Here is a 27,869-nt window from a genome sequence, read left to right on the forward strand (position 1 = left end):
GCGGAACGAAGGTCATTTTGCGCGTACGCGCATGCACGTGCGTGCGCGTGCAATGCGTAAAATGACCAATATACTTGAAATAGCTGTAACTTTTAAATTTTTTGATAAAATGCTTTGATACTCAGAATATAAGGATATATTAAAAGTATGAACAAGATGACATGGTCAACATGCACATGCATGCACGTGCGCGCACGCGCAAAGCGTAAAATGACCAATTTACTTGATATAGTTGTAACTTTGAAACTTTTTGATGAAATGCTTTGATACTCAAAATATTTATATGTATTTAAAGTGTAGACAAGACGACATGATCATCATGCACATGCATGCATATGCATGCACGTGCGCGCGCGTGCAATGTGTTAAATGACCAATTTACTTAATATAGCCGTACTTTTTATATTTTTTGATGAAAAGCTTTGATATTAAAAATATACAGATATATTAAAAGTGTAGACAAGATGATGTGGCCATCATGCACATGCATGCACATGCGCGCGCGTGCAATGTGTTTAATGACCAATATACTTAATATAGCCGTAACTTTTATATTTTTTGATGAAAAGCTTTGATACTAAGAACAAACAGACATATTATAAGTGTAGACAAAATGGCATGGTCATTATGAACATGCATACAGGTGCGCATGCGCGCAATGCTAAGATGACCAATATACTTGATATAGCCGGAACTTATATATTTTTTGATGAAATGTTTTGATACTGAGAATATAAAGATGCATTTATAGTATAGACGGAATGACATTGTCAACCTGCACATGCATGCACGTGCGCGCGCGTGAAATGCGTTAAATGACCAATATACTTAATTGCCTTATTTAATGAAGCTTACAAGAAATGAGACACCAAAAGGGAGTTGGGGAGCGTTTGGGGAACATCTGTAACGGTCCCCGTTACAATTAATACTAGTTTATACATGTATAATGATATACTTCAGTAAATGTAGACACACACACACACACAGATATATATATATATATATATATATATATATATATATATATATATATATATATATATATATATATATATATATATATATATATATATATATATATATATATATATTATACCTCTGTGAATTTTTTCTATATAAAAATATGACGAATAAACATGCTATTTTTTCCAAACAGCTCCTACCGTGGAATAGTTTTTGTGCTATTTGCCCATGGTGAAATAGTAATTAAACTATTCACCGGCAGCATTCTGTTTCCCTCGCTTTTCATCTCGGAACTCTTCTGCTTTTATCCTGATTGTGACGTAACACAAGTAAAAACTGCTTCGGTATAATAAAACACCTATTTACTGACTATTCGGACAATAGCAAGTTTATCGTCCCCCTCGACAGCAACTATTTCCCTCGGCTGCGCCTCGGGAAATAGTTGCTGTCTTGGGGAACGATAAACTTGCTATTGTCCTCATAGCCAGTAAATAGGTGTATAATATATAAATATATATATATATATATATATATATATATATATATATATATATATATATATATATATATATATATATATATATATATATATATATATACTTTTTATCTATATTTTTTCATTTTCGTCAAACAAACAGTACATGCATGTAGAAGAGTTTATTAGTCCCCTACCGGAGGGGACTATAGGTTTCCTCTGAGTCTGTCCGTCCGTCCGTCTGTCTGTCTAGCTGTCTGTCTGTCCCTCTGTCTGTCTGTCAGTCTGTCCCACTTGGTTTTCCGCACTTTTTTCCTAAACGTTTGCAGATATTGAGCTGATTTTTGGTATGTGAGTGTATCTTGATGAGTTACAGATTAAGTTTGCATTTCGTTCCGCTTCATTGATTTTTGACGGAATTACGGCCTTTTCAATTTTTACGGGTTTTCCGCAATTTTCTTCTAGACGCTTGTAGATATTGAGCTGATTTTTGGTATGTGGCTTTACCTTGATTAGTTATAGATCAAGTTTGTATTTCGTCCCGCTTCATTAATTTTTGACGGAATTATGGCATTTTCAATTCTCAACGGGAACCAGATTACACTTGCCGGTAGGGGACTAGTATTGCTAATGCAATACTCTCAGAATGCTTGTTTACAGGGCATTGATGCTAAATGCTGTTTACATTTTATAAATATGATATCTACTTGGCAAAAATGGTGGATGTAAGGCACAGTTTTGGCGAATTAAGACAATTTTTGAGAATTGTATATTTTGTGAATACGAGAAGATGGACAAACTATAAAGAAGTTTTGAAGAAAATTGCATGTTTTTGGGTTACAAGTACCAAAATTTATGCAAGCGGGCAAATGGTTAGTTTTTACGGTTGATAATTTTGGCACTTTCCACTGTGTAACTTATTGAATTATTACAAGTATTTTTGAGATCTATATAACGCCTTTATAATGCATGTCTAGATGTTTTATGCTTTCTACCAGAGTAAAGGTACTTTTTTACGTTAAGGAGGCTGGGGGGTCAACAAATTAACCATCAAATATAACTTAATTTTTTAGATATGATATCTTAAGCTGTGAAGTATCATTTGGCAAAGAAAAATTTCATACATTTTAGTTTTAAAATTTGATCATTTTTGTATATCTTCATATGGAGCACTTCTTCTAAAGGACTGAAAATGGCCACAACCACCCAGCCCTCTTAAATATGGCTTGGCGTTATATGATTTTAATTAAAGTCAATTTCAAGACAGTTGTGTTTAGTAAGCTCAAAGTACTAACAAAGCCCTTGAACCTTCAAAGGAATATTGCTTTTTAAAATGTTACACACAGCCTACAGAATGTTCCATTCCAGTACTAGTGTATAATCATCATCCATGTAGACGATGATACAAAATATTTGTCTCATTTTTTCTACTGAAGATTTCCTTATACAGTAAATTCAGAAAGAGAATTTTGAGCCGCGAACTTTCTTAAGGACAGACGATACGCTCTTCAATAATATATGTTTTTTTTTTCTAAGATTTTGTCACTGAATGAAATATGTGGAGATAACGAACAGTATTCGAGCTCAAAAGTCCATTAAACATTACAAAATAAGAAAAGAGCAATCACAGACCTCTAAAACTTCAGAGGTGGGATCAGGTGCCATGGAGGAGTGAGCATCCCCTGCCGACCTGCAAAATTCAGAAAAGATATCACTGTGACCTACTTTTCCTTAAATATGTTTCAAAGACCCATGATGAACTTACAATGTTGGTGATCTAAACCTTTCAGTATCCAAAATAATGAACTATTAAAAATGTTTTGAAAATGATTAGCTGTTAACTTCAGAAAGTAGGTCAAGGTGACCTTCTTTTAATTGACACACATAAGGACCCCATGATGCATCAATTGACAAGTTTTGATGATCACAGGCTTCAAAGCCTCCAAGTGCATGGTTTATGACTATGAAGTATGTACTTGTACATAACAGGAATATGGCTTTGTACATGTAATACCTCTACTTTCACAAAACTTTGATTTTCAACAGGTACATACATACTTCTGAGTATTTTTCATAAATTTTGATTTTCATAAGCGACCTACATTCTTAAGTACCTGGGTAGTTCCTGTTTTCATCCAGTTCAGAGAATGTGACTCCTGAGCACTGCTCCTCATATGCACAAGTCATCAATAACATTATACACTTTGTAAATACATGTAAATGTAGATTTATATCTCCTTCCTTACCTATGCCAATAAACTACCAGTACCAGAGAGATTATTATACCTCATTATAATTATTCTATACAACCCGTTATCTGATTGGTTCTAGGTTTTCACGTGACAGGGCCATAAAACTTCATATTTCCCTGTCGTCGTCATGCTTTTCATCATATTCAACCTCTTCGGAGACCTAATACATTTTCCCGCAATAGTTATCGTTCGTTGAACAAAAACAACCGAGAGAAGTATATGTCACAATAGCCTGGTTTACGTCACAAAATTGCTGATGGACTTCTGTGTTTTAGTAATACTAAGTTAAAATTGAAAGTGAATTTAAGAGCGGTGCCGAATTTGAAAGTTCATATTTATTTTTAAAGTTTTTACTTAATTGTTTCGGTATAATAAACAATTTATTGCATGAATGTTCAGGAAACATGAAGATTTATTCAACCAAGAAATATCATATTCCCCGAGGGCTTCATATGATTTTTCTTGGCTGAATAAATCTTCATATTTCTCTCACGATCATGCAATAATTGTATAATATTCACGAACCACAGGCATTCTGTGTGTAAATGTCCAGATTCGACAGAACAGTTTCCAAAACAGAGTTACAGCCCTTGTAATGCAGTACAATGTAGTGATCAAAAAATAACATACATACTGAGACACCGGGACCCATATTTTTATAAGAACATTATATATTGAAAGACTTTCACAAAAATGTAAATCAAAGTAAAAATATTGGACAATGAATATGACATATTTTAAAACATATATGTATTTTTTTTTTTAGACAATCATAAACATTTTCTGGGTATCATTAATATTTCAGTAACTGATTAAATGATGTATTCAACACATAAACGTATAAACTAGTAAAGTAGTGCCTGGAATATTCAATTTTTGATTGATCAAGATGTATATACAAAAAAACTTTGTAAATACTATTTATAATTCACTTCTGTCCTTTTTTTCCTCGACACTTCATTTTTTTGTCAGCAGATCTTGAACCAGTTTGGCAGACATAACATCTTCAATGGCAAGTCCTAATAAAAAATCAAAACATGTGTATAACATTCTTTTATTCATAAATTTTTTTGTTTTAAAGAAATGTAATCTGTTGTGCGGGTATTTTTCAAATATCATGTATTGTCCATTGGAAGAAAACTGATTATAAGACAACACACCTAGGGATTTAAACAGTGTTGTTTCTCTAACTTTAGCTTCTTTCAATCCCAGTAGCATTTCTCCAAGCTCACTGAAAATTTCTGCCTAAAATAAAAAAGCACCCTCAAACTAGATAAAACTTTCAAAAAAAAAAAAAAAAAAAGAATTTCTCAGGATGAGTTTTTCATTATTCTCTAGGCTATATCTATATATTCAGAATGTATTATCTCTAGCAATATTATATTATTAACAGCACACTCATCCATACCATTAAGAAATGTTCTGTAAATCAGAAGTAAACAAAAAATGTTTTTTGACAAATTTAAATATTGAAAACTGACCTTTGAGAGAATAACGTCACCGCTTTCCTTCAGAGCAGCATCACGGCTGTCCACATAGAGAACACTGGCCCTCACCAGATCTGGGTCAATTTCCTGCCAGTCCGGACGACAGGCACCCACAGCTGAAAAGTTAAAAAAGGAATGTTAGAATAATGAGTTTTGAAGAATTCTCTGCATAACTAAACATGTACCTGTAAAAATATGTAGCATTTTTGAATTTATAGATATAATATTGACATAGGTGATAGTACTCATTTTTGATTGCACAAAACAGTCACTGACCAAAGTTTGTGTTAATTTATAAATATGCTAAAATAAACACATATAGAGTGAATTCACTGATAATTCATTCATGTCTTTAAATAGTTCCTTTCTTTCTTAAAATGCAATTGGTTTTCTACAAATTGACTGGCCAATTGGTTTTCTTATTGACATGATAAATTCTCTGAGAAATGTCAAACTTAATTGCCATTGATATGTCCACCCGGTTTTACCCATTCCTTCTTCAATACAGGTGTTGCTGATGACGTAACTGTTACAATGACGTCTGCATCTTTGACAGCTTCCTCTGCAGTATCATAAGCTGTTCCACCCACCTCCCCAGCTAGAGACATTGCATTCTTTTTGGTTCTACTCCAGATATTTATCTATATAAGCAAAGAAAATACTGTATCACAGTCTTTGCCAAACGATTCTCAAACTTCACAGATAATATTTTTGCCACTTGCCAGTTGTGTTTTAAATCCTTCAAAAAATATGGCTGAATTTTCATTTATTTTTATTGAAAATACCAAAATTTAGTATACAAATGTTGAGAAAAAGGTCACATTTTAAAGGTCAATAAAATTGCCAATTACAAAATTGTTACTTCCTAGAATTTGAACAAACAGAGATGTAAACTATTAAATGATATCAACTCAAATGTGTACACAACTAATGCACAATAAGTCAAATTATAAATATAAAAGTGACAATATGGAACCATCCTGAGGTTCATTACTCTAGTCAAAAACTTTACTCATTTTCTAGTTTATTTTTTATACTGATCCTGTGAAAATATTGCAGAAGTTTTTTGATAATCTGAAACTACTGTGGAATCATTTAAATTCGTGGGGGTCAATGTTCGTGTGCAAGCAAAATTTTATTGGTTTGTGTGGATGTAATTTCGTGGGCAGCTCGTTTTTTGGTAGATTTAATTAATCAATACATTGATAAAAGAATTGTTCGTGGGGATGTAAATTCGTGGGTAAGGGTGACCCACGAAATCCACGAACATTGATCCCCCACGAACAATGATGATTCCACAGTAGTATCCCAAACAACCTACATGTATACCCCACTTACAGTAAATAAACAGTATATCTTGCCTAATCTGAACACCACTGGCTCTTGAGAAATTTTTTGGATTATACAATTAGACAATAAGCTTGATAAGACAAAATTAACATTTAAAGAATGAAAAGTTATTGAAAGGGACTTAAAGTTTTCATCATAATGGGCAAGATTTTGGAAAACACAATATCTAGATAGGACAAGTTTTACTGTACTTCTTTTTGAAACTAATTTTAAAGTTTACCAACCTTTTGGAATGACATAATGGATGACAGAGCCTGAATGTGAGAGCGAGCCTGAACTCCAGATCCTAAAACAGCAAGAACCTGGGGATTTGGTGCACAAAGGTGCTGTAATTAAACAAGTCAGACAGAAATAACTCAAGAGAATTGTGACAAAAACCAGACATCTCTGAAGAAACTGTAGCTCTACTAGTCTGTACCTTCAATATAGTCATGTTGAAGCAAGAAAGTAAAATTTTATGTAATATACATGTACCACTCCAAGAGAAGCTGAACAGATCTTCAGGACTATCTCTCCATATTGTGTTAGAATGCTACCACAGAGAGACAAGCATTTACAGCTTCATTAAATGATGGTTGTGTATCAAACTTTTACAGAGCAAAATAGCATAAATTACCTTTGTAGCTATTGCAGAAACAGCAGCCGTTCTCATTGTGGTAATCACTTCTCCATCCATTAACTAACATAGAAATTTTTTGCAATAGTTAAAATTTGCAAAGATGAAAAAATAATAATACAGATCTCTTTCCCACTGCTTCCAAAATAAAGTCAAAAATCCTTAACATAGTAATAAATTTTAATAAAAATTAATTAAACAAAATAATCACACATTTCACTTGGGGAAAATGGATTCATTACTAAAGAATACTCTCCTGATCTAAATGTTAAACTCTCATACTGGGGCAGTGCATATTTCTAAACATTTTAATTATCCTAATTTATATTACAGACTTTATGCTTATATGGGTTATTTCAATGATTCCAATGTGATTCAGTAAGATTTACAATACATTCATTAAGGAATGTATACTGAATAGTTATTTTGTGTATAATTGTTACATCCTCACACTGGTGCCACATTTACATATACAGTAGGTGAAGCGACCAGTATCTGCTATATTATCACTTAACTATTTCTGGAATTCCTGTCTGTGCATTGAACACAGGTATAATGGCATTATGAGTTGGTACTCCAGTGTTCTGTGGGAAAAAAGTGACCAACTTAACAGCCAATGCCTCATCCTCTGGACTATAAGCTGGCATCACTCCCAAAAACCTACAAAGTTATCTCAAGAATCATTATTATATTGTCATTGCATGATTTTTAAAGTAACATTGCTATAATTTTGTAAATAATTGCATAAATATTTCATTAAATCAAATACCATTTTAATTTACCTAAAAACAGTATTATACCTAAAATTCATGAGCACAAATTACTGGACATTTATCTTATAATGCTAATTATCTTTGACAAGTATCCATGTTTATGTTCTTTAAATGTTAATTAATACATTGCCAATTAGTATGGCAAGTACTCAGTTTTTACAGGAAATATATTTTTGTAGATCCTTCAAAACTTTATTTTGTGGAGTTTAATCTCGCTTAAGAAAAAGGAGTATTGCAATTGCAGTATATGAACAAGAAAGCTTTTCAAGAGAAGGTGGGAAAGGGGGGGGGGGGGCAAAAATACCTTGACCATAAGGCCTCCAATTTGAGTTTACAGTGAATTATCAACTATAACATTAACATCATATGAATAATTTTTTTAAGCATGATTCTATTGAAGTATGACATATGCTGAAATAATTATGCCAGTAATTTCTTATTAATATTTTCATGCAAAAATAGTCGAATCTGATTGGTCAAGAGACATATAAAAAATATAATATTACCCTATGAGAGCAGAAACCACGCCCCCAGGGTGATATTATCTAGCAACAAGGAATATTACTTGACAAATTGGCGATTTCGTGCGTGAAATGTACCGCGTACGGTTTACCGTAGTTTTTTTCAGACGTTCGGTTGAAGTTTTTCCCAGGTTCAAAATTTTCAATGTTACCCTCAAATACAAATATTTGACACTTAAGGTACTGCTTAACATGGACGTGTTAATAATTAAAAGTCATATATACCCATTTACTTTCTTCACTTGGACAATCGATCTAACGGGATGCTCGATAGATTTACTGGAGAATTTCTTCAGCGCTGATTCCATCTGAGGTATGAGATCGTTATACTGTAGAACTTTCTTAACATCTTCCGCTGGAATAAATTTAATGTCCATCTTGATATTAAACGAAACTAAAGGGGCAGCTCACTGTGAAATCTATGGAACGCCGATTGTGACATATCCTCTACGGTGAGACAGCAAGAGGCCCGCGGGCCTTGGTGGTGACCTGAGTACTATGAAATTTTCAATATCGTATCACTATCACGCCAAGCCATTTTTTTTAAAGTGGTCAATTACATTTTCCTAAAAGTGACCTTGAACTTGCCCAAATTACCTTGGGCCAATAAGATATGACATACCCTCTGGTCATAAATGATCTTTGTTTGAAGTGGTTCTCCATTTGAGTTATGGAGTGGGCGTAAATTATCCCCTACTATATCCAAACTCTGTCACCATAAGCGGAAAACACTCCAGGTTAGTCTCTGAATTATTATTTTCTATTTGTTTCTTGTTTGCTACACTTAGTAATGAACTTTAACATTGTTTTCAGAACTATTTTATTTAAAAAAGTCAGTTATTGGGCTTATACAAAACTACTATAAATAGAACATGTATCACATCTGTGTACATTACGTCCAACCCTAACTCTGTCACCAGGGCCCTCTACAATATGTCACATCAACAGCAACCTGGAATATTTCTCTAAAATTCAAACCAGACCTCGGATTGACATCAAATTTCGTACAAATGTAGTATCGATTTCGGAGAAACTTTCTTGAGAGTTTTACCGTGAGTCTTATAAGTATTAAGAAGTCATGAAGTTTAACATGACCTTGACCTTGACCCAAAGGTCACAATCAGGCTTTAGGATGTGGAAGTATTTAAAAGAGGCATGAAATAAATAATTTAACCCCCCTTTTCAAAAAAACCCCTCAAAATTCCAGTTTAGTTTTTTCTCCCTTTATCTTAAACTTGTAAACATAGAAAATTACTTTTGAAGATTTAAAATAGTATTTTTATATATTGTATTTTAGGAAAAGTATCAACAACAGAAAAAATAACTTTAATATAACGTATTTTATATGTAATCACAATACGTGATCTCCAACTTGTAGCGTATAAGATCAAATTGAGACAAAAAATAATTTTTTTTTAGCTGTATTCAATGTGGTATGTCATATAAATCCTTTGGCAAAGACCTTCATAAATATGACTAACATGTAAAAATGAGCATATTGAGGCACATGTCGGAGGTGTCAATGGAATAGCCCATAAAGGAAAAGTGCTGATTTCACATACATTGTGATAGATACAATAGATCAAGTGTGATTGTTGTTTATTTTTTAGGCATTCTTGAACTTGACTGTATTTGTCACTACCCTAACTCCGTCACTTTCGGGAAACTCCACACTGTTTATAAACAGATTGTGACTTCATTTCATTTTTACATGCTGAAAATCTACAATCAAATGTCGAAAAATTATAATTGTCTTATCCACTCTGTTCTCTACCACACATATTATAAAGATTATGCAATAGAGAACAGTGGATAAGATGTCCCTGTGCTTTAAGTAAATATTTTTAAACGTGGATTTTTTTCTGACGAAATTTAAGAGGTAAATATAACATGAAATTATACCAAAAATGTTGAAGGATTTACACATGTACTCTTCAAATCTGCGTCTATACCCATTTAAGAGATATATACATGCACCTCCTTTAATAACATGCCCAAATCATGGACATCTGCTATGAAATGAAACAGTCAAAACCAGTTTTTTAGCAAGGTAAAACTTGGATAGGTATCTTTATTTTGACACTCTTCATTTACAGCAAATTCCAATTCAGAATCAGTGTTTTTATTTAGGATTATTAATAATTGAACTCATCCACCACCATGACCTACAATGCTCACCCGAGTCACCATTTCCTTCCTTACAAATATTTACATATTGATAAACAAAATCCCTCATTTTTATCTTGAAATTAAAGTCCAAAATTTCATCAATTTCCATTAACAGTGCACTTTGTCTTAATGGCAACTTAATCATTATGGCCATGAATATATTTGCGATTTATATATTAGAAATTTGCAATATATTTTTCTGCTCAGTCCTTGGCCCAGTGTCCATAATTTGAATATGTGCATATACAAAACATATAGCTGCCTAACACTTTTTGACTATATTATTACCCTGCCTTTTTTTAGAAGCCTTTAACAGGGTTTTTTTTTAACAGGAATTTTTCATACTAAGATATATTATTTTTATAAAGATTGACTCTCAGTTGTGGCCCCTCACTAGCCATGGGCCGGGCACCTTTTTCTGAGTATAGTATTTTGCTATGGTAAATTTTCCTTTAGATGTTGGTTCCCCCACTTTTTGATGTTGTAAGGTACTGGCAAATTCCAGGATTTGGACAGTAAATTAGCATTTTTTTTTTTTTTTTTTTTTTTTGCTTGTCAGATAATTTGGGGAAGTTGGCCCCCAACTTTTGAAACCGTTGCTACGGGCCCAACGGGGTCATGATATGAAAGAACCTGAATATATACTACATGTGGATGCTTGCATCAATATGACTACTTGCTGCCCTGATGTCGAGATTTGAGAAGTTTTAAACATACAAAGTATACAAAATATATATGTACATACCAAAATTAAACTTTGATACCCTTTTGGAGCCCAATCCTAGGATCATGAATTAAACAAACTTGAAACTGATTTGGTGGTTCTGGAAGAGATTGAAAATGTGACAAGTTTTATATAGATACTTTATGGAAGATAGACGATCGCCAGACCCTCTTTAATCAGAAAAGCTCATACTGGAGCCATTGGATTATGTTGACCTAAAAATTGAAAAGCTAGTGCTAGTGGTTCCTCCCTCTCCAAAAAATCATGTGCATTTATCAAATTTGTGTTACATTTTGTGAATAAATCTATAAATATAGTCAAATAATTTCTATTTTCAAAAAACAAAAGTCTTTTCAAATGGTATGTAGTAATACTTCATCAGGGTCAAAAAAGAAAATTTTGAAAACACAAAATAATGCTTCATACATACAAGACTTAAGGTCAAGATCTAGTAAATGACTTCAGACTAACTTTTTGGTGCTAGATCCATTATGACGTCATAATCAATTTTAACTTTCTTTTTCCCGTACTTTACGGCTCTAGTAGAATTTTGTAGAAAATAAAGTACTTTCATGGAATTCAATTTGAAATCATGTGAAAAGTAATCCCGATACCTATATTCAATTTTATATTATTTTAAAGAAGAGGCCAAGAACAGACAAATTATCGTTTTCTGAGAGACTGTAGGCAATCTGGATACATTTCCTTTGTCTGATTTGGAAAAAACTCCCGTATTCATGACTAGTTTTCTTAATTTTCCATCGAAAATGACAGTTTAAAATATGATTTTTCGTCTTGTTCATCTACAAATTATGCCCCAAAACACCTTATTTGACCAAGCTAAAGTTATAAAGCACCATTAAAGGACTTTATTTCTCAAATTTGAGAAATCTGTAGGCACCTTTCATTTACTAGATCTTGACCTTAAATATACCTTTACAGTCAAAAACGTACACTGAATACAGATCATTGTTTATAAAAGGTATCTGACTCATGAACAATAATTATGACTTTAGAACATGTGACTGCACATGGGAATTAAGGTCATTATGCCAAAGCACAAAGTCAAGTGGATGCATAATTCTCCTCACCTAACACATCACAGTCTCTCCTCAGTACAGAGAAAATTGAACTCAGGAAAATTGATTGAAGTCTAACATTAAAATATTTATAATATGGGACTAGTCTAGAACTGGTATGACAATATATTGAACACTTTGTACAGGTGTTGTACAGGTAAATAGTGCAATAAAACAAAATAAGACAGTTCCTAAATAAATTTTTGCTCAGAAAATGCATGTCCTGGGTTACAAGAGAAATTTTTGGAAAATAATCTGGGCATCTACAAGAAAACAAAATGTTGGAACTGTAAAATTTTCCTATCCCCTGATAAAACTGATTAATAATCTTTACAAAATAATCCCTCAAGGATTTAATATATCACCTTCGCCTAAACTAAGAACGGAAGGTCAAGGTCAAATTCATAAAACTTTAGCAAATAAAATCTTGGTGTGATTAAAATTTTCCCCAAAATCCTATCCATGTCAGTGAAGTTTTTTTAAAAAAAATCCTTTTTATGTTTTGGATTAAAAGTTACTTTAAAGCAACAGTAAAGAAAAGAGAGGACAAGGTCATTTGGAAGGTCAATGAAAAAAATTGATTCAATTGAAATCTTTTAATTAAGCTGAACAAAATCAGATAAAATGAGATCAAGATCATATTAAAGGTAAAAGTAAACAAATTTTACATATAAATGTATAAACATTTTAGGACATTATCTGCAACTACTTGCTTTCAATGTGAAGCAATGAATTTACAACACACATATCACAACATTTATACAATTATACCCAAGTGTAAAATATAAGGAAGTACCCATTGCCTGATTAGTATTACAGATATTAAGAAATAAATTAGATAAAAAGGAATGTTAAAACAAAATGAGCACATAACAACATATACAAGAAGTTGTATAGGCTTCCATATCATCTCTTCCCTATCATTTCTAAATATATGATTGTCTCAAACAAGTATCTTGATTGCTTTTACACTTACAGTGACAGTGTTAATAAAAATTCAAATTTCAATCTGACTAATTCATCCATTTTAAAATATATTAAAATAAAAGTTCAACCTTAGCTTCAGAAAACATGTACAACAAAGGAGGGTAAATTCCCTGTCACAAGGTCATCTTGGAATCATATTATGCATGAACATGTCTGCTCAGTATGCAGTACGATCACAGGTCTGATATGTATAGTTATATATTCTGGTATCTTTTAAAACATTTGTTATAACTTTAAAAAAAATACATAGGAATTAAAACCAAAGAGAGTCTGATCTTTGAATTGCACCAAGGTTGTTGAGGACACAAATTTTATAAAACAGGCGAAGTTACACTAAGTAAGATAAGAAATTAAGCAAAGGAAAAAATGGTCTAAATTGTCTGTCATATGTATCACGACAGAGCTCACCAAGGAAAAACCAGTTACACCTGCACAGGTGGTAAATTGTTTGAACTGGAACCCTAGGTTTGACATCTGAGTATTGAGAATACAGAATATATAGGACTTGTTGATCGGTGTCCATCAAGCGTTTAGAAATCAAGTCCTCCACAGCTTTTTTGTAATCTTCAATCATAATCATGAGGTACTCTGGTTTTCCCAAGATAAATCCTCCAGCTATCCACACAGCATTAGTCTTGATTACATCTTCTGGCTGCATATACTCATAAAATGGACGAATCTGAGTATATGCAATATGGCCCTCCTTCAAATTATCTGGGGGCTCAAGTTTGTAAATCTTATTCATTTTCTCCCGAAAGTAACCTATATCAACCCATGATAAGTATCTGGTCTTGTGGAGCTTTCTCTTTATCACAATTTCTAGAAGTTCATACTTTATATGCATTGCACAAGAGTAATACTCGTTCACAGTGTTTGGCGGAAATTTTGGATAATCTGGCTCTGAGTATATATCTTTGATTTTAGGAGCAAGTTTAAATGCCCAAAAGTCATCTCGTTTCACAACATGGACTTGGGTTAATGTTTCCGCAAAATGTTTAGTCCTTTCCTCTCTGAAAAGTTTGGCTATATCCTCAGAATCAGTGAATGCAATGACACTGTTGTTCAGTTTAGAATAGGCAGACATCCAGTGCTTATACATGTCTCGTGTAAAGATATTAATAGGACCCTTCTGAAAATCTCCTAGGTTAAAATAAGCTGTCACAACTGTGATATCATTAGGGTATTGAGCACTGGAGTATTCTAACATTGGTGGTGGTACCTCTGGAAAGGATGGCTGAAAAATTGTACATCACTGAAATGAATCTCAGAAATAAAAGACCACATCTGACTATCTAACTATAAAGAATTAGGTTTAAGTAAATAATAGTGACAATAGTTTAAAGAAATTTTACTTTTTCAAAATATTCATGCACCTATGTCAAAATTAAACCCATGTGTTTGAAGCAGATTTTCAATCATGGAACATTTATGTATGTGAATAATCAGGAGGAAAATACAGGGAAGTGCAAATCATTTACAGATACTTACTTGCTTGTACACACTATTCCAGTAATCTGGAATGTTATCCCATAATGCATCTGAAATATCAAGTTCAGTCAATTAACTTTTTTCCCAATTTCTATTGTATTTCTTTGTAAAGAATGCAATATACAAATACTGACTAAGGTTGAGGGCAACATTGATTATGTTAGCCCCCAAGGGATGATATATATATTGCCCAAAGTGGAGTGGAGGGCAATATTTTTGTCCTAAGGGGGTAACATAATCAATGTTGCCCCAAAACACAGTCAATAATATGAAAAAACAAAACAGATCGATAAAGTAGTATTTTTATTTCATTCATCAAATTTCAGTAACTCATTTGTATCCAATGCATTATTCTGCACATTGATTGTAATTCTAGCAAATCTTCAAGTTGCCATGATTATAAATCAATTATGTTGATTGTTTCTCTTCATACCTCACCCATTTGTATATTTTTTTCAAGAAATTCTTCATTTAAAATAATAGTACATTTAGATGTTCTTAGACAGAAAAAAAAAACCTAGAAATATGTCCATAGGACATAAATGCCCAGCCGAGGGTATATTAGTAATGCAATATGAAAATTTGTATTAGTGAATGAAAATTGATAAGAATATCTTGAATAGTTTCTTTTAAAATTGAAATCTAAAAAGTTGGATATAGATGATAAATTCTCACCAAATTTTGTGTATGTGCATAAGCTTACATAAATATATCTTAAATAGTTTCTTTAGATCTAAGCAAATGCAAATTTAAGAAAAGTGAGGTCAAGGTCACAGGAAAGTTCAAGGTCAAACATTTTTAATGCAGTTGAATAGTTCTTACAAATACGTATAAGCATATTAAGTTTGATAAAAATATTTTGAATGTTTATTTAAACATCTTTAAACTGATCTAAACACTAATTTAAAATAAATGAAGTTAAGGTCAAAGGAAAGGTCAAGGTCAAAAAATGCTGATGCAGTTGTATAGCTCTCATCAATATCTATCATCATATGAAGTTTGATGAAAATATCATGAATGGTTTCTTTAAAACTGAGCTAAACACTAATTTAAGAAAAGTGAGGTCAAGGTCAAAGGAAAGGTCAAGGTCAACAAATGTTGATGCACTTGCATAGCTCTCATCAATATCTATCAGCATATGAAGTTTGATGAAAATATCTTGGATAGTTTCTTTGAAACTGAGCTTTGAACTGAGCTAAATGCAAAGTGCAATTGAAGGACGGAAGATTGACATGACAAACACTATATGCCCTGGCCATATTCATGCGAGGGAAATAAAAATCAGCATGCATTACCAGGGGTTACAAAAAATACCAAACATATATTTTTAGCTGATACTTCTAAATTCTTCAATTACAAGGAATAAGAAATATTAAGTTCAAAACTATGTTGAGTATGTCCAAATCTACTCCTTCATTTCTTCTTAATGTTACATAAACTACATTTATATCTCCTGACTTCATACTTACGTAGCAGAAGAAAAAATATATATATAAGTGCAGGAATGTAGAATGGATAGATATTTCTCTCTTCGCTGAAGAAGTACCTGTATATTCGCTGAGCTTTATCATAGTTTTCTGTCAATATAAGATAAAATATTATTAGTATTAACAATAACTATGATAAAATTTGAACAATAATATACATTTTTTTTTTTAAATCCATGCTAGATTTTGTATAATTATGTGGGTTTACAGTTTGTCCCAACCTCATCTTGTCTCAATCTTGTCTCATTTTTACGCTTCTGTGACTTCATCAAGAGGATTTTTTATTGGCCCAGGGGTGAGTTGGATGAGACCAGTTTGACAAAAGAGCTTACAACTAAGACCTGCAAAATCCTTTGTTGGCTCTTACAGTATGCCTACTTAATAACCCTTCGATAAACAGGCTTATAAAGTAATATGATTAAATTTCTTTAATCACAAGTTAATCAACAAGAAGAATGATGGTATTTAAAAGGAGGATTTGGTCTTAGTCATAATTCAGTTTTTGAAAAATGGGCTTTAGGGTTGCTTAAAAACAAACTCATGTTGTCAGTGATTTATAAAATTTTACTAATAGATAGATCATAAAATTTAATGATTTTAAAAGAAGGAACAGAGGGAGCAAAGCGATCAAATCCTTCTTAAGGAGGTTCGATCCTGAGCTTTTGAGCAGATTTTGGTCTGGACCTTTATTTATAAAATTCTGCATCATTTTTAAGTTCAAACATTAAATCTGAATTCTACAATGCAAATTAAACTATATCCAAGGAAAAAACCGCGATTAAATTCCATTCAAAGAGGATTAAGCCAGGAACTATATTTTGTAGCGGAAGGTTTTTTTTAGGAGAAAATGATCATTTTGTCCCCTTTTGAACTATATACAGTACTGTTAAATTTAGATTCCTATTTTTCCACGCTGGTTGCACACATAGCTGTTTTTTGCAGTGAAATGTTTTATGCTGGTTCTGAAATATCTATTAAATTATTTCTTATGAATTCTTTCATTATATTGTGACAAATATAGTAAATATATTCTGAAACTCCAGGAAAAAATTTAGCCAATTTTAACATAAAATTAACACTTTTTCAGTAATATCTAAAAATTTACATCATAGACCCCCACTTTTGTTTTTATTTTCTGAATATATAAGATAACTTTGATCAATCTGCCTAAATTCAGAAAAAGTTTAAGACTTTAAAATAATTTTCTTGCTTGTTAAATTTTTAATGCCAGAAAAATCACATTTTTTGAGTGCAGAAAGATGAAATAATTGATTATGCGAAGCAATTTGAAACTTTTTTTTAGTCACAATTTTGAAGTGTCTTTTTTTAAATAAACTAATAGTTTAATTTGTCCCATGATTTATTTGGATAAAAACATTGGAGGGAAAACGTCGAAGATGTGATTTTTGATTAAGACACAAATTTCAGTGCAAAAAGGTCATATTAAATGTACTGTAGCGCCAAAAGAAGCGTATTGACCCCCATTTTTTGTTTTGATTTTTAATTTAGCTACGTGTATAGAAACTAAAAATATACTTGACCAAAAAAGTTAGAGACTTTAAATATCAGAATCCAACCTTGTTAATCTCTAAAAATTAACTTCATATGATCTGATTTACAGTTACTTAGAACAGACTTTTTCACTGGCTGATCCAAATTTCTACTACTTTTAATGTATTAAATGTTTTCTCTATGTTTTTGTCTCTCAAAGCTGTTTATTCTGAATTGTTTGTGACTGTGGACATAGAAAATTTTAATGAGTAAGTGAATCATTTACAAGAATATTTAATGATTGCTGATTGAATGAAAAAAATAGGTTATGTTCTTATATTTCAGAACAATTTTGAACATTTGGGCACTGATTTCTCTAAAAGCCATACCAATTTGCAAAGAGATGACTTCATTGTCATTTAAATATTCTATTTTCTCTTATTTTGTGCTGAGAGTGCACATTTTGCTTCTTAAAAAAAAAGAAAGTATCCTGTTCTTCGGCACTCATTACGCCCCTTTAGTCTGAGCAAAATCCTTGCTCTGCCCCCGGGGTGGGTGGGGTACCTTGATGGAGGTCTCCTCCTCTTTCAATCTCCCGTCTTTTAATTTATCGGTTTACTTTCATACATTTATTTAGCACCTTAAATTTCAACACTTATTAGGACTTGTATTTTTTCTTTTCTTTTTTTATACATAACACAGTTGCTTAGAGAAAATTCGGAGCACACGAAGCATCATTGCAAAATTTTCAACATTTCGAACTATACTCGTTTTGCACAAACCTTTCAATTTATCACATGCCATATTTCACCAAGGTGAATGGTTTATCATTCAATTTCCTGAACAGAAATCCATAGAAATTTTGATAACTGTCCATCAACAACCTGAGCAGTCATCAAACCGTCGAACAGACACTATCCGGAAATATGATCCGTTCTCATTTTGACTTTAGAAGGTACGTCGAGTTACCCAAATGGACCCAAATGGAAATGAAATGGACCCAAATGGAAATCGAACGGAAATGAAATGAAAATTTTAATTATGTTTTATAGACATTTATAAACTTATGCTTGAAAATGAATATCCTTTTTTGAGAAGATAGTTATAACACATTTTATATTATAAAACATTGTTTTTGACGAAAATTATATTTTCATGCTGAATTTTTCTCCAAGAAGACCTTGGATTCTACGATCGGTAAGTCTTTTTTTTATACTTAATTAACAAAATATTCCTATCAAATACAGTGAAGTTGATCATTTAAATTATTTCGGACATTAATAGCGTTATAATTAAAAGTGTGTAAACTCGCTAAGTTCAGAGTTTTAAAATAAGTTTATAATTTATTCTGATTACATCAAGATTGATTCGTTTAAAAATGAATTATTTGAACAGCTTGTCTTATTTAAGAAAGCTTTATTTGTAAAATTTAAAGAAATAATTTTAACAACTTGTTTTATTTATGATAGGTTTTTTTTTGGGGGGGGGGGGGTGTTAACATTTAAATATTTTCAATTTTCAATTTATTTATTGATTCACCAAACATGTTGGCATACAACCATGTTACATACACAATTTTTGGTTATATATATATATATATATATATATATATATATATATATATATATATATATATATATATATATATATATATATATATATATATATATATATATATAAGCAAATTTTTAAATATTTGTTATCCATTATATATCCGAAGCACCACACTATGCATACCCCCTTTCAAAAAAAAAAAAAATAGAAAACCAAACTGTATTCAATGTAACAATTAAATAATCAATAGTAATCAATTTTGTTTTATAGCTGTATGATTAGATGAAGGTATCCCTTTTTCCCAAACCATAACCATGCACTTCGATATTGTTATTGTGAAATAGTGGAGAATGCAATTTTAATATTAAAATACTTAAGATACCGGTACTTTCCAATTATGTTATCGAAAAAAACAGACAAGATTAATCTTTTTTTTTTTTCAAGAATGTAACAATATATTGTCCAATTTTTTTACAGGATAATTTAATTATATGGTCTCTAAAACACAAGATTAAAAAAAAGTAATAAATACAACAAATAACCCAGTCTGGTACTTTCTCTTCATAAATTTGTGCATGGATGAAATTTTATGTTATAAGGTGGTAAAGCGTAAAAAGAATTCCCTGTATACTTTGTAAAAATATGTTTATTTATTTGATATTTCAGACCCAAATAAAAAGGAATTTTATTGAGCTCAATATATTTTATATTTTTCAAATAGCATTTTCACTTAAAGATCTTATGATTTTATTTCATTTTTTTTTTTTTTTACGCTTTATCTTATCGATCGAAAGTTTCCTCTTGTTATAATTCACACACATACATGACATACATGTTCAGCTACACTCTGCATCACGCACGTTCCCCACAATCTTGTCAAAAATTATTCTCGGTGAACAACCTACACTTATGTCAATACCTCCCAAGCATACAAAAACTGTCTTTGACTTAAAACACATCTCACGTAGAAAGCCTGAACGAGGATTATCCACACGCATGCCTTCAACACCATACAGACTACAGTCACCCGGATTAATATAATTAATGTATCGGTGTTCCGTCAAACTTAACATTATATAGGAAGAAGAGCTATAATTAATATTAATTAAACAAATGCCATTTAAATTCGGTTTAATCTTAGTTTAGCAAATTAGTGTCAGAATATCATGTATCTCAAATAATTGCAAATTAGTTGTAACATTAAAGTGATAACAATTAATCAATTGTCGCTAATGAGTATATAACAAGATGATTTTTTTGGAGTGACGTGTTATAAATACAGTGCAATGGCATCCCTCTATCCAGACACCCGGCCCATCGGAATTGACTACCGTTTCTCTTTAAATGATTATCTTTATTAGCTTATAAATTACAGATAGAACAAAACTTTATAAACATTGATTAACAGGCGTTACACAGGTGGTTTATAACCAAATTGAAAAAAATGAAAGAAATGATACATGAGTATTATTCAACTTCCTCGAGAGTATAGATGCAATTTCCCCTCTTTCTAAAACATTTGAGTCGGAATTAAGCAGTTCAATTCATTTTATCATACTAGGTCGTCATGCTTTTACGGATCCTGTCCAACTGCTGTGCGCCAAACACCTAACGGATAACGTCCGGAGATATCTAAAGGACAGAGAAGGAAAGGGGACATCGTTTGACTTTCCACCGGTGCTGCGGCCGATATTAATTACTAAGTAGTTTGTACGGACTAAATTCATATATGAAAAATATCTGTCATGGACATGGTATTTCATTGAAAGGGGGGGGGGGGGTTTACAGACGGACGTAACTACCATTATTAGATGAACCCTTACACTATCATTAAGTCAAATACTGACTGACGTTTTTCATACTAATTGTTAGACCATTATTTACACACTGAATTGTCGACGGATTTTTCCGTTATTTACCGAACATGACAAGGAGCACACAGCTGGTGTGACCGGTCGGCAGGAGATGCTCACTCCTCCATGGCACCTGATCCCACCTCTGTTTTTGGAGGTCCGTGTTTGCTCTGCTCCCGATTTGTATTGTTTTAATGGATTGTTCGTTATCTCCACATCATTCCATATATATTACATATTCCAATGTTAAACTTTGATCATTTTTTTTGGCCCCATACTACCCCAAGGCACCATGATTTGAACAAACTTGAATTTGCACTGCCTGACATTCGGGGGTATATAGTTTTTGCCCTGTCTGTCCGTCTGTCTGTCTGTTTGTTCGCAAAAACTTTAATCTTGGCCATAACTTTTGATTGGTTGAAGCTATGGCTTTCATATTTCACATGTGTATTTCTTGTGACAAGACCTTTCCTTGGATACCAACAGTTATGACCCCTTGACCTTTGAGTTTGACCTACTTTTGAAAAACTCTAACCTTGACCATAACTTTTGATCAGTTAGTGCTAGGGCTTTTATGTTTCACAGGTATTTTCCTTGCGACAAGTCCTTTCCTCAAGTGTCAGCAATTTTTACCCTTTGACCTTGACCCTGGAGTTTGACCTATTTTGAAAAACTTTAACTTTGGAAATAACTTTTGAACAGTTGGTGCAAGGGCTTTCATATTTTACATGTGTGTTTTTTATGACAAGACCATTGGGTACCAACAATATTGATATGTTTACCTTGACCTTGGGAGTTTGATTTGCATTTGAGAATTTTTAACCTTCGCTATGAGCCGCCATACGGGGCATCAGTGTTTTCACAAACCGATCTTATTTCCTAAATAATATATCCAATGTGAAACTTTGATCCATATTGTGGTCCCAGGCTATCAATGACCATGATTTGAACATGCATCTGCAATACTTATGAATAATGACTTATCATGGCCCTGCTGCTCTTGAAAAAACTCTTTCTTATATTTTTCAATGTAAAACTTTCAACCCCTTTCTTTGGTCACACCCTTACCATGAATCATGAACTTTTTGGCCCCACCCTACCATGAAATGTGTACTCTTTTAGGTTCCACCCTACCATGACCTTGAATCTGCACTACTTTAGGATGCTTGCATTTTAATTATGGTTCTGCTGTTCTCAAGAAGATTTTTAAACATTCCTTCTCTAAATTCCATGTAAAATCTGTTCCCCTATTTTGGCCTGACCCTGTCCTCAAGGCCACAAGTTCAACAAACATGATTCGGCATGGGAATGTTTGCATAATAAAATACTTACGGTCCTGCTGTTCTTTAGGAAATTTTTCAAATATATATATATATATATATATATATATATATATATATATATATATATATATATATATATATATATATATATATATAACATGGCCGTAGGAACGGGGGGGGGGGCACGGAGGAGGGTGCCCCCAAATAATTTTGCCAATATATAGAATACTATAGAAAACATAGCTACTATATGCTTGTGCCCCCTCAATAATAACGTCTGATGACCTTTTTTTTTTATTTTATTTTTATGCTTGTCAAGAAATTTTGGTAGTTGATAATGCCCCCAACTGAAAATGTATGGTTGTGCCTCCTCAAAGTGAAATTACTTCCTACCGGCCTATATATTGTATATGTTTTCGTTCAAGTCTTTAATAAATGTAATGAAAATTATACAGCTGTTGTCTTTTGTAAAGCTGGCACCAAGGAAAGGTCATGATGAACCTATGTGTAAAAAGAATCAAGTAACAATGCATGTCAGGTCCTGCGGGGCAGTGATTACCTGACTGTTCAATTAAATATATATATAACATGAATTGATTTCATGTGTACCTTTTCTTGCAGCAGCTTTAAAAGGATAACACTATTCCTTTGTATAGGTATTTTATTTCTGGACCAAAGAAATAACAAATGTTTAACAAAAATAAGGATAGAATGACGTGATTGTTATCTGACAAATATAGCACTCTTGACATCAGTCTGGTTTGATGGAAGATGCCTTGATTAAGCTACAGTAAAACATTCAAATTTTAAACTCAAACTATGCAAGTCAATAAATTGCATGAACAAAATTTCAAAAAATGCGACCTAGAAAATTATTCATTTTACAGGTTGTGCAAATTATTTGGCAACAACACTGATCATTTACTAATTTCATATAACAAAGCCTTTGTGAAATTGAATAAATTCTTTGATCATGATTTAAATGAATTTAAAAAAAAATACCTTTAACTATTCTGTGTAAAAATAATGAATTGACATTATAGGTAACAAAATAAAAATTCAATATTCGAATCTTCTCTTTTCAAGTATTATGAGATTTTTATATGCTATATGGTAAAATTCTTTTAAGAACAAATTTGATAAATTGAAAACTATAATCTAGAACCTCTTATTAAAGTATGTCCTGCATAATATCAAGTATGTATATTCCAGTTTGCAATGTGTTGTCTTCTCTCTGATTTCTCTTTTTCTATCAAATATATACATCATCTTGGAAAACAAGGTATTATTTACAAAAGTTGAACCTAATTAGCATAAACATTTTTTTCGTATTGTAGTAGTTTTCAAATAAAATGCCACCTCCATCAAATTATTCATGATTGCAAATGTAATTTATCTATGTGTACTTCTTTTGGTGTACATGGACAAATGCTGGGTTTCAAAACAATATGCTAATATATATAGAAAACATGAATTTACACAGAGTGGTTCATAGATTATACAGCACAATGTGATATCAAATGATCGTGCCAGTGGCCAATAGAAATTGGAAGTTAACATATCAAACACTGCAAAATGTGTATATCCTGAAATTGGTGTATGATATAAATTCTAAGTAATACACATAAACATAATGCTTACAATAGAGTAAAAATTAGAATAAATATCACTGTTGACTTTTTAAAAAAAACATGCAATCACTAACATCAAAATGGAAAGCTAGAAAGTTTCTAAAATAATCTTGTAATGTTTTTATTAATTGACCATGTATACAAATATAAGATAAAATAATCATCACTTCTACTACTCCTACTTTCTTGCATAAAAAAGTATCCACTTTTGAACATCAGAATTTCCTCTGTCAATAGTTGGAGTGTTTTCTCTATGAAGTCAACACGGTCATTGTGACCGCACCTCTTGCGTTTTTGAGAATTGACACGGCTTCATCATGAGTGCAGCCCTCAAGGCTCTGTCCATTCACTGAGATTATCTGGTCTCCTCGTTTCAGATTCCCCTCATCTGCAGCAGCTCCTTTAGCAAAGACATTTTTGACATAGATTGGAAGATCCCCGTGAGGACTGCCATGTCCTCCAACGATGGAAAACCCCAGGCCATCTGGTCCTTTGTTCAGATGGAGGGTCTTACACTGAGGAGGTGGTCTGTAACACCATAATGTACACTATCAAGACCAAATAAATGTTAAAACTGTCTTAATGAATACATATACAAGATCAATTATTGTTTATGTTCAATGGTGACATTTTTCAACATTTATATATATATATATAAAAAGAAAGCTTAAAATCACAAAGATTAATTTAACTTTTTATGTCTCTATTTAACTCTCATTCATTCTTCTAAAATTTTGCTTCCTCCTATGATTTTTAGTGGTCATATTATCAATAGAGATACAGTTGTACTTCGGTATCTCAAACATGGATATCTGAAACACCATGGATATGTCAAAGTGATTTTGAAGTCCTAACTGCTTATTCCTTACAAGTATTTTACCCTGGATATCTCTATTCCTAGGTTATCTTAAAGATTTTTTTGGTCGTTTCGAGATAACGAGATTTAACTGTATTTCACTTGACAACAGATAGATTCACTTAAGGTACTGTACCCTTCATCAGGAGCCATGGCTTCCTGGAACACGTTGTCCTGTGCCATAAGTTCAGCATACTCCTGTGACATGTCGGTACTGACCTGCCGCGATGTACGACCACTGACACTTACTCTTGTGTCCTCTCCTAAAAGCATAGAATAATGAATTTATTGTATACCAATTACACATGCTTGTAAACCAAAAACTGCAGAGCTGCAAAACTTCCATAAAGTTTTTATCTTACATAACCAATCCTATGATAAAGATGGTTTTTCAAATATCTGATTTGAATTACACTACATGCTTTTTCGTACTTTTGAGTAATTTCAAGGCCAGTATGGTGGTCTTGGTTGAGAAAAATTTTTAATATGCAGTGCAATTTGATGATTTGGCATGCAACAATGTCTCACAATGTTACTTTAATAGTTCAGGGTGTGCCCTGCACAGTGTTTCTAGCTGCTGCTGTGATTTTGATGATTAAGGTTGCATCATAGTCTTACCATGTATCAGTGACTGTAATGGGCAGGGTGTGTCATGTGTATTAAAAGTTTTGGTAGGTTCAGGGATATTTCATATCTTCATGATATGGTGTTTTTATGGCTAAGGGTGTGTCATAGACTAGTACAGCTGTATGTGTTCTCTGGGTTTTATCCAAACCTTACCATGTGACACTCCAAATCTGACGGTTCTCCTACCAGGTGACACTGAAAGTTGATTGCAGCATGAGTATCAATTCATCAGGTGACACTATGGATTTAATGGTTCACATACCCTGTGACACCAGAATTGGAATTTTTATGGATCTTTTAACTAGTAGTACTAGGAATTGGTTTTTAATGGTTCCCTTAGCATGTGACACCTGGGTTTTAATGGTTCCCTTAGCTTGTGACACATGGTGTTCAATGGTTCCATTCAATGTACCTTGTGATGCTGTCTATTTATTTTGTTCCATACCTTACACTAATCAATCTGATTAAAATCAGATCTTCCAACTGCTCCCAAATTTAATATGTCCCAACAATTAAAGCTACACATTATGTTTGGGATTGGATCAAAGATCTGATTTAATAATTGCATGATACTGGACTATAATGTTCCCATACCTAGTTTATCCCTTATGATATAGAAAGTTAACTGGTTCCCTTACCTCATGATACATGTACAGGGTGTTTATTAGTCCCTAATTATTTTATGATATAGGGAGTTTGTTGTTCCCTTACCTTATGATACAGGGTGCTTATTGGTTCCCTTATCTAATGTTGCAGGGTTTTTATTGGTTCCTTTATATTATTTTACAGGGAACTTATTAGTTCCCTTAGCCTATGATACAGGATTTTATCGGTTCCCTTATCTTATGTTGAAGGGTTTTTATTATTTTACAGGGAGCCTATTGGTTCCCTTGCCTTATGATATAGATTCCTTACCTTGTGACACGGCTAGTTTAATGGTTCCAGGTTTCTTTAGTAACTGGACAACTTCATCATGAGACATGCCATCTAGCTGTACATCATTAATGCTTAGGATCTTGTCACCAATCTAAACATATTCAGACAGGAACATAAGGTAGTTACACAGACTTTTGTCTGCAAGATTTCTTCAGGTCTTTAACTGAATGGCACATACTACAGTGTACAAGGCACCTGAGGGAAAAATTGTCATAGGGACACAAAATCTAGGGTGCTTTAAATATACTCAACAAGAATTGAGCCATTATTTTTGATAAGAATGTTTTCATCACTGTTTTCATCTTTATGTGTGCCCCCCCTCCCCCCCTAAATAGTTCTGCTTTGTGCTTCATTGAAAAGGCAAAGCTATTATTGGGGAAACATGAATATAGGAGCTATGACCCGTACAGGGGAAATACTGTATACAGGGTTATTTTCGCCCGTGTTATGTTTGCCCTTTTATACTTGCAAACAATTTTGCCCCATTTTAAATTCGCCAAGTCACAATTCTGTTTAACAAAGTATACTGTGATTTTTGAATTCACCCCGTTTTAAATTCACCCACTTGTGTGTAGGGCGAAAGGGGCAAAAATAAAACGGGGGTGAAAATTTCCCTGTATACAGTAACTTGTGATGTTAATTTTCTCAGTTAATTGTCTAAATGAAGCAGTGAATTTAGGAATTTGTGAATTATTGCTATTATAAAAGATCATTTTATATATGCAGAAGTTCTTTATACCTAATAAGTATCTGTCATAAGGTTCTCAAGGAAGAATAAATAAAATTATATAGTTGAAAATTTATAAACTCCAAAAAGTACATAGATAAGACGGACAGATATTTTGTTTGGTACCTTGAGTTTCCCTGACTTGGCTGCGGGTCCAGCTGGTGACATATTGGCAATGATGACAGCAGAGTCTCCAATAGAGCTACCTATGCCCCCCGCAATACTCAGTCCAAGGGATCCAGTAATGTCATGCTCTAGTTCTACCACACGTATGTGAGTTGTATCCTCACTATGACCTGTACAAAAGAGACCAACTATTATCAATGTCAAAGGTCACTAATAATTTGTATCATGCAGTCTAAGTATTCCTGAAAATATTTAATGAATGGTACTTTTTGATAAAAATATTTAAAAAAATTGTTTAATTTAGAAAAAAAAATGTATGTTTGAATGCCATTCAATGTCAACTAACATTTTAATTTGAACAAAAATTGATTTTACTTTTTCATTTTAGAAAGACTTACACTGATGTACATGATG

The 27,869-nt window shown here is 32.5% G+C and overlaps 3 protein-coding genes across 10 annotated transcripts in view; all 3 read right to left on the reverse strand.

The window, feature by feature from the left end:
• Positions 1–4,321: 4,321 nt before the first annotated feature.
• On the reverse strand, positions 4,322–8,833 carry LOC133200224 (ketimine reductase mu-crystallin-like). 2 transcript variants are annotated; one of them, XM_061336038.1, is made up of 8 exons: positions 8,663–8,833; positions 7,659–7,803; positions 7,144–7,206; positions 6,752–6,853; positions 5,641–5,818; positions 5,172–5,293; positions 4,851–4,935; positions 4,322–4,709 (listed from the first exon to the last, which is right to left on the reverse strand). In XM_061336038.1, exons 1-8 carry the CDS (start codon positions 8,812–8,814, stop codon positions 4,648–4,650), a joined length of 909 nt encoding a protein of 302 aa, XP_061192022.1. In that variant the 5' UTR covers positions 8,815–8,833; the 3' UTR covers positions 4,322–4,647. The 2 variants fall into 2 exon arrangements, with proteins under 2 accessions (XP_061192022.1, XP_061192023.1); XM_061336039.1 differs by having other exon boundaries at positions 4,851–4,931; positions 5,168–5,293.
• Positions 8,834–13,151: 4,318 nt separating this feature from the next.
• Positions 13,152–18,739, reverse strand: LOC133200110 (uncharacterized). Its single transcript, XM_061335845.1, has 4 exons — positions 18,645–18,739; positions 16,354–16,461; positions 14,885–14,934; positions 13,152–14,630 (listed from the first exon to the last, which is right to left on the reverse strand). Exons 1-4 carry the CDS (start codon positions 18,664–18,666, stop codon positions 13,725–13,727), a joined length of 1,086 nt encoding a protein of 361 aa, XP_061191829.1. The 5' UTR covers positions 18,667–18,739; the 3' UTR covers positions 13,152–13,724.
• Positions 18,740–23,195: 4,456 nt separating this feature from the next.
• Positions 23,196–27,869, reverse strand: part of LOC133200111 (multiple PDZ domain protein-like) — an 82,270-nt gene continuing 77,596 nt past the window's right edge. For all 7 annotated transcript variants that reach the window (XM_061335847.1, XM_061335854.1, XM_061335851.1 and 4 more), the window contains 4 exons: positions 27,456–27,625; positions 26,582–26,693; positions 25,176–25,302; positions 23,196–24,711 (listed from right to left, as the gene is read on the reverse strand). In XM_061335847.1, coding sequence (XP_061191831.1) covers positions 24,435–24,711; positions 25,176–25,302; positions 26,582–26,693; positions 27,456–27,625 — 686 coding nt within the window. In that variant the 3' untranslated portion in view covers positions 23,196–24,434. The remainder of the gene's footprint in view (positions 24,712–25,175; positions 25,303–26,581; positions 26,694–27,455; positions 27,626–27,869) is intronic.

This window comes from Saccostrea echinata, unplaced genomic scaffold (assembly GCF_033153115.1).
Source record: "Saccostrea echinata isolate AGI-Se365-2 ecotype Australia unplaced genomic scaffold, CSIRO_AGI_Sech_v1 ptg000037l, whole genome shotgun sequence".
NCBI lineage: Eukaryota > Metazoa > Mollusca > Bivalvia > Ostreida > Ostreidae > Saccostrea > Saccostrea echinata.

Coding starts and splice junctions, on each gene's coding strand:
- LOC133200110 (XM_061335845.1), bottom strand. CDS start 18,666: ATGGCATGTGATAAATTGAAAG. Junction 16,462..18,644: donor GGCATGTGATAAATTGAAAG/GTTTGTGCAAAA, acceptor TTATATTGACAG/AAAACTATGATAAAGCTCAG. Junction 14,935..16,353: donor TATATTTTTTCTTCTGCTAC/GTAAGTATGAAG, acceptor TTGATATTTCAG/ATGCATTATGGGATAACATT.
- LOC133200224 (XM_061336038.1), bottom strand. CDS start 8,814: ATGGACATTAAATTTATTCCAGCGGAAGATGTTAAGAAAGTTCTACAG. Junction 7,804..8,662: donor CAAGTGAAGAAAGTAAATGG/GTATATATGACT, acceptor ATAACTTTGTAG/GTTTTTGGGAGTGATGCCAG. Junction 6,854..7,143: donor TTTCTGCAATAGCTACAAAG/GTAATTTATGCT, acceptor GTTTAATTACAG/CACCTTTGTGCACCAAATCC.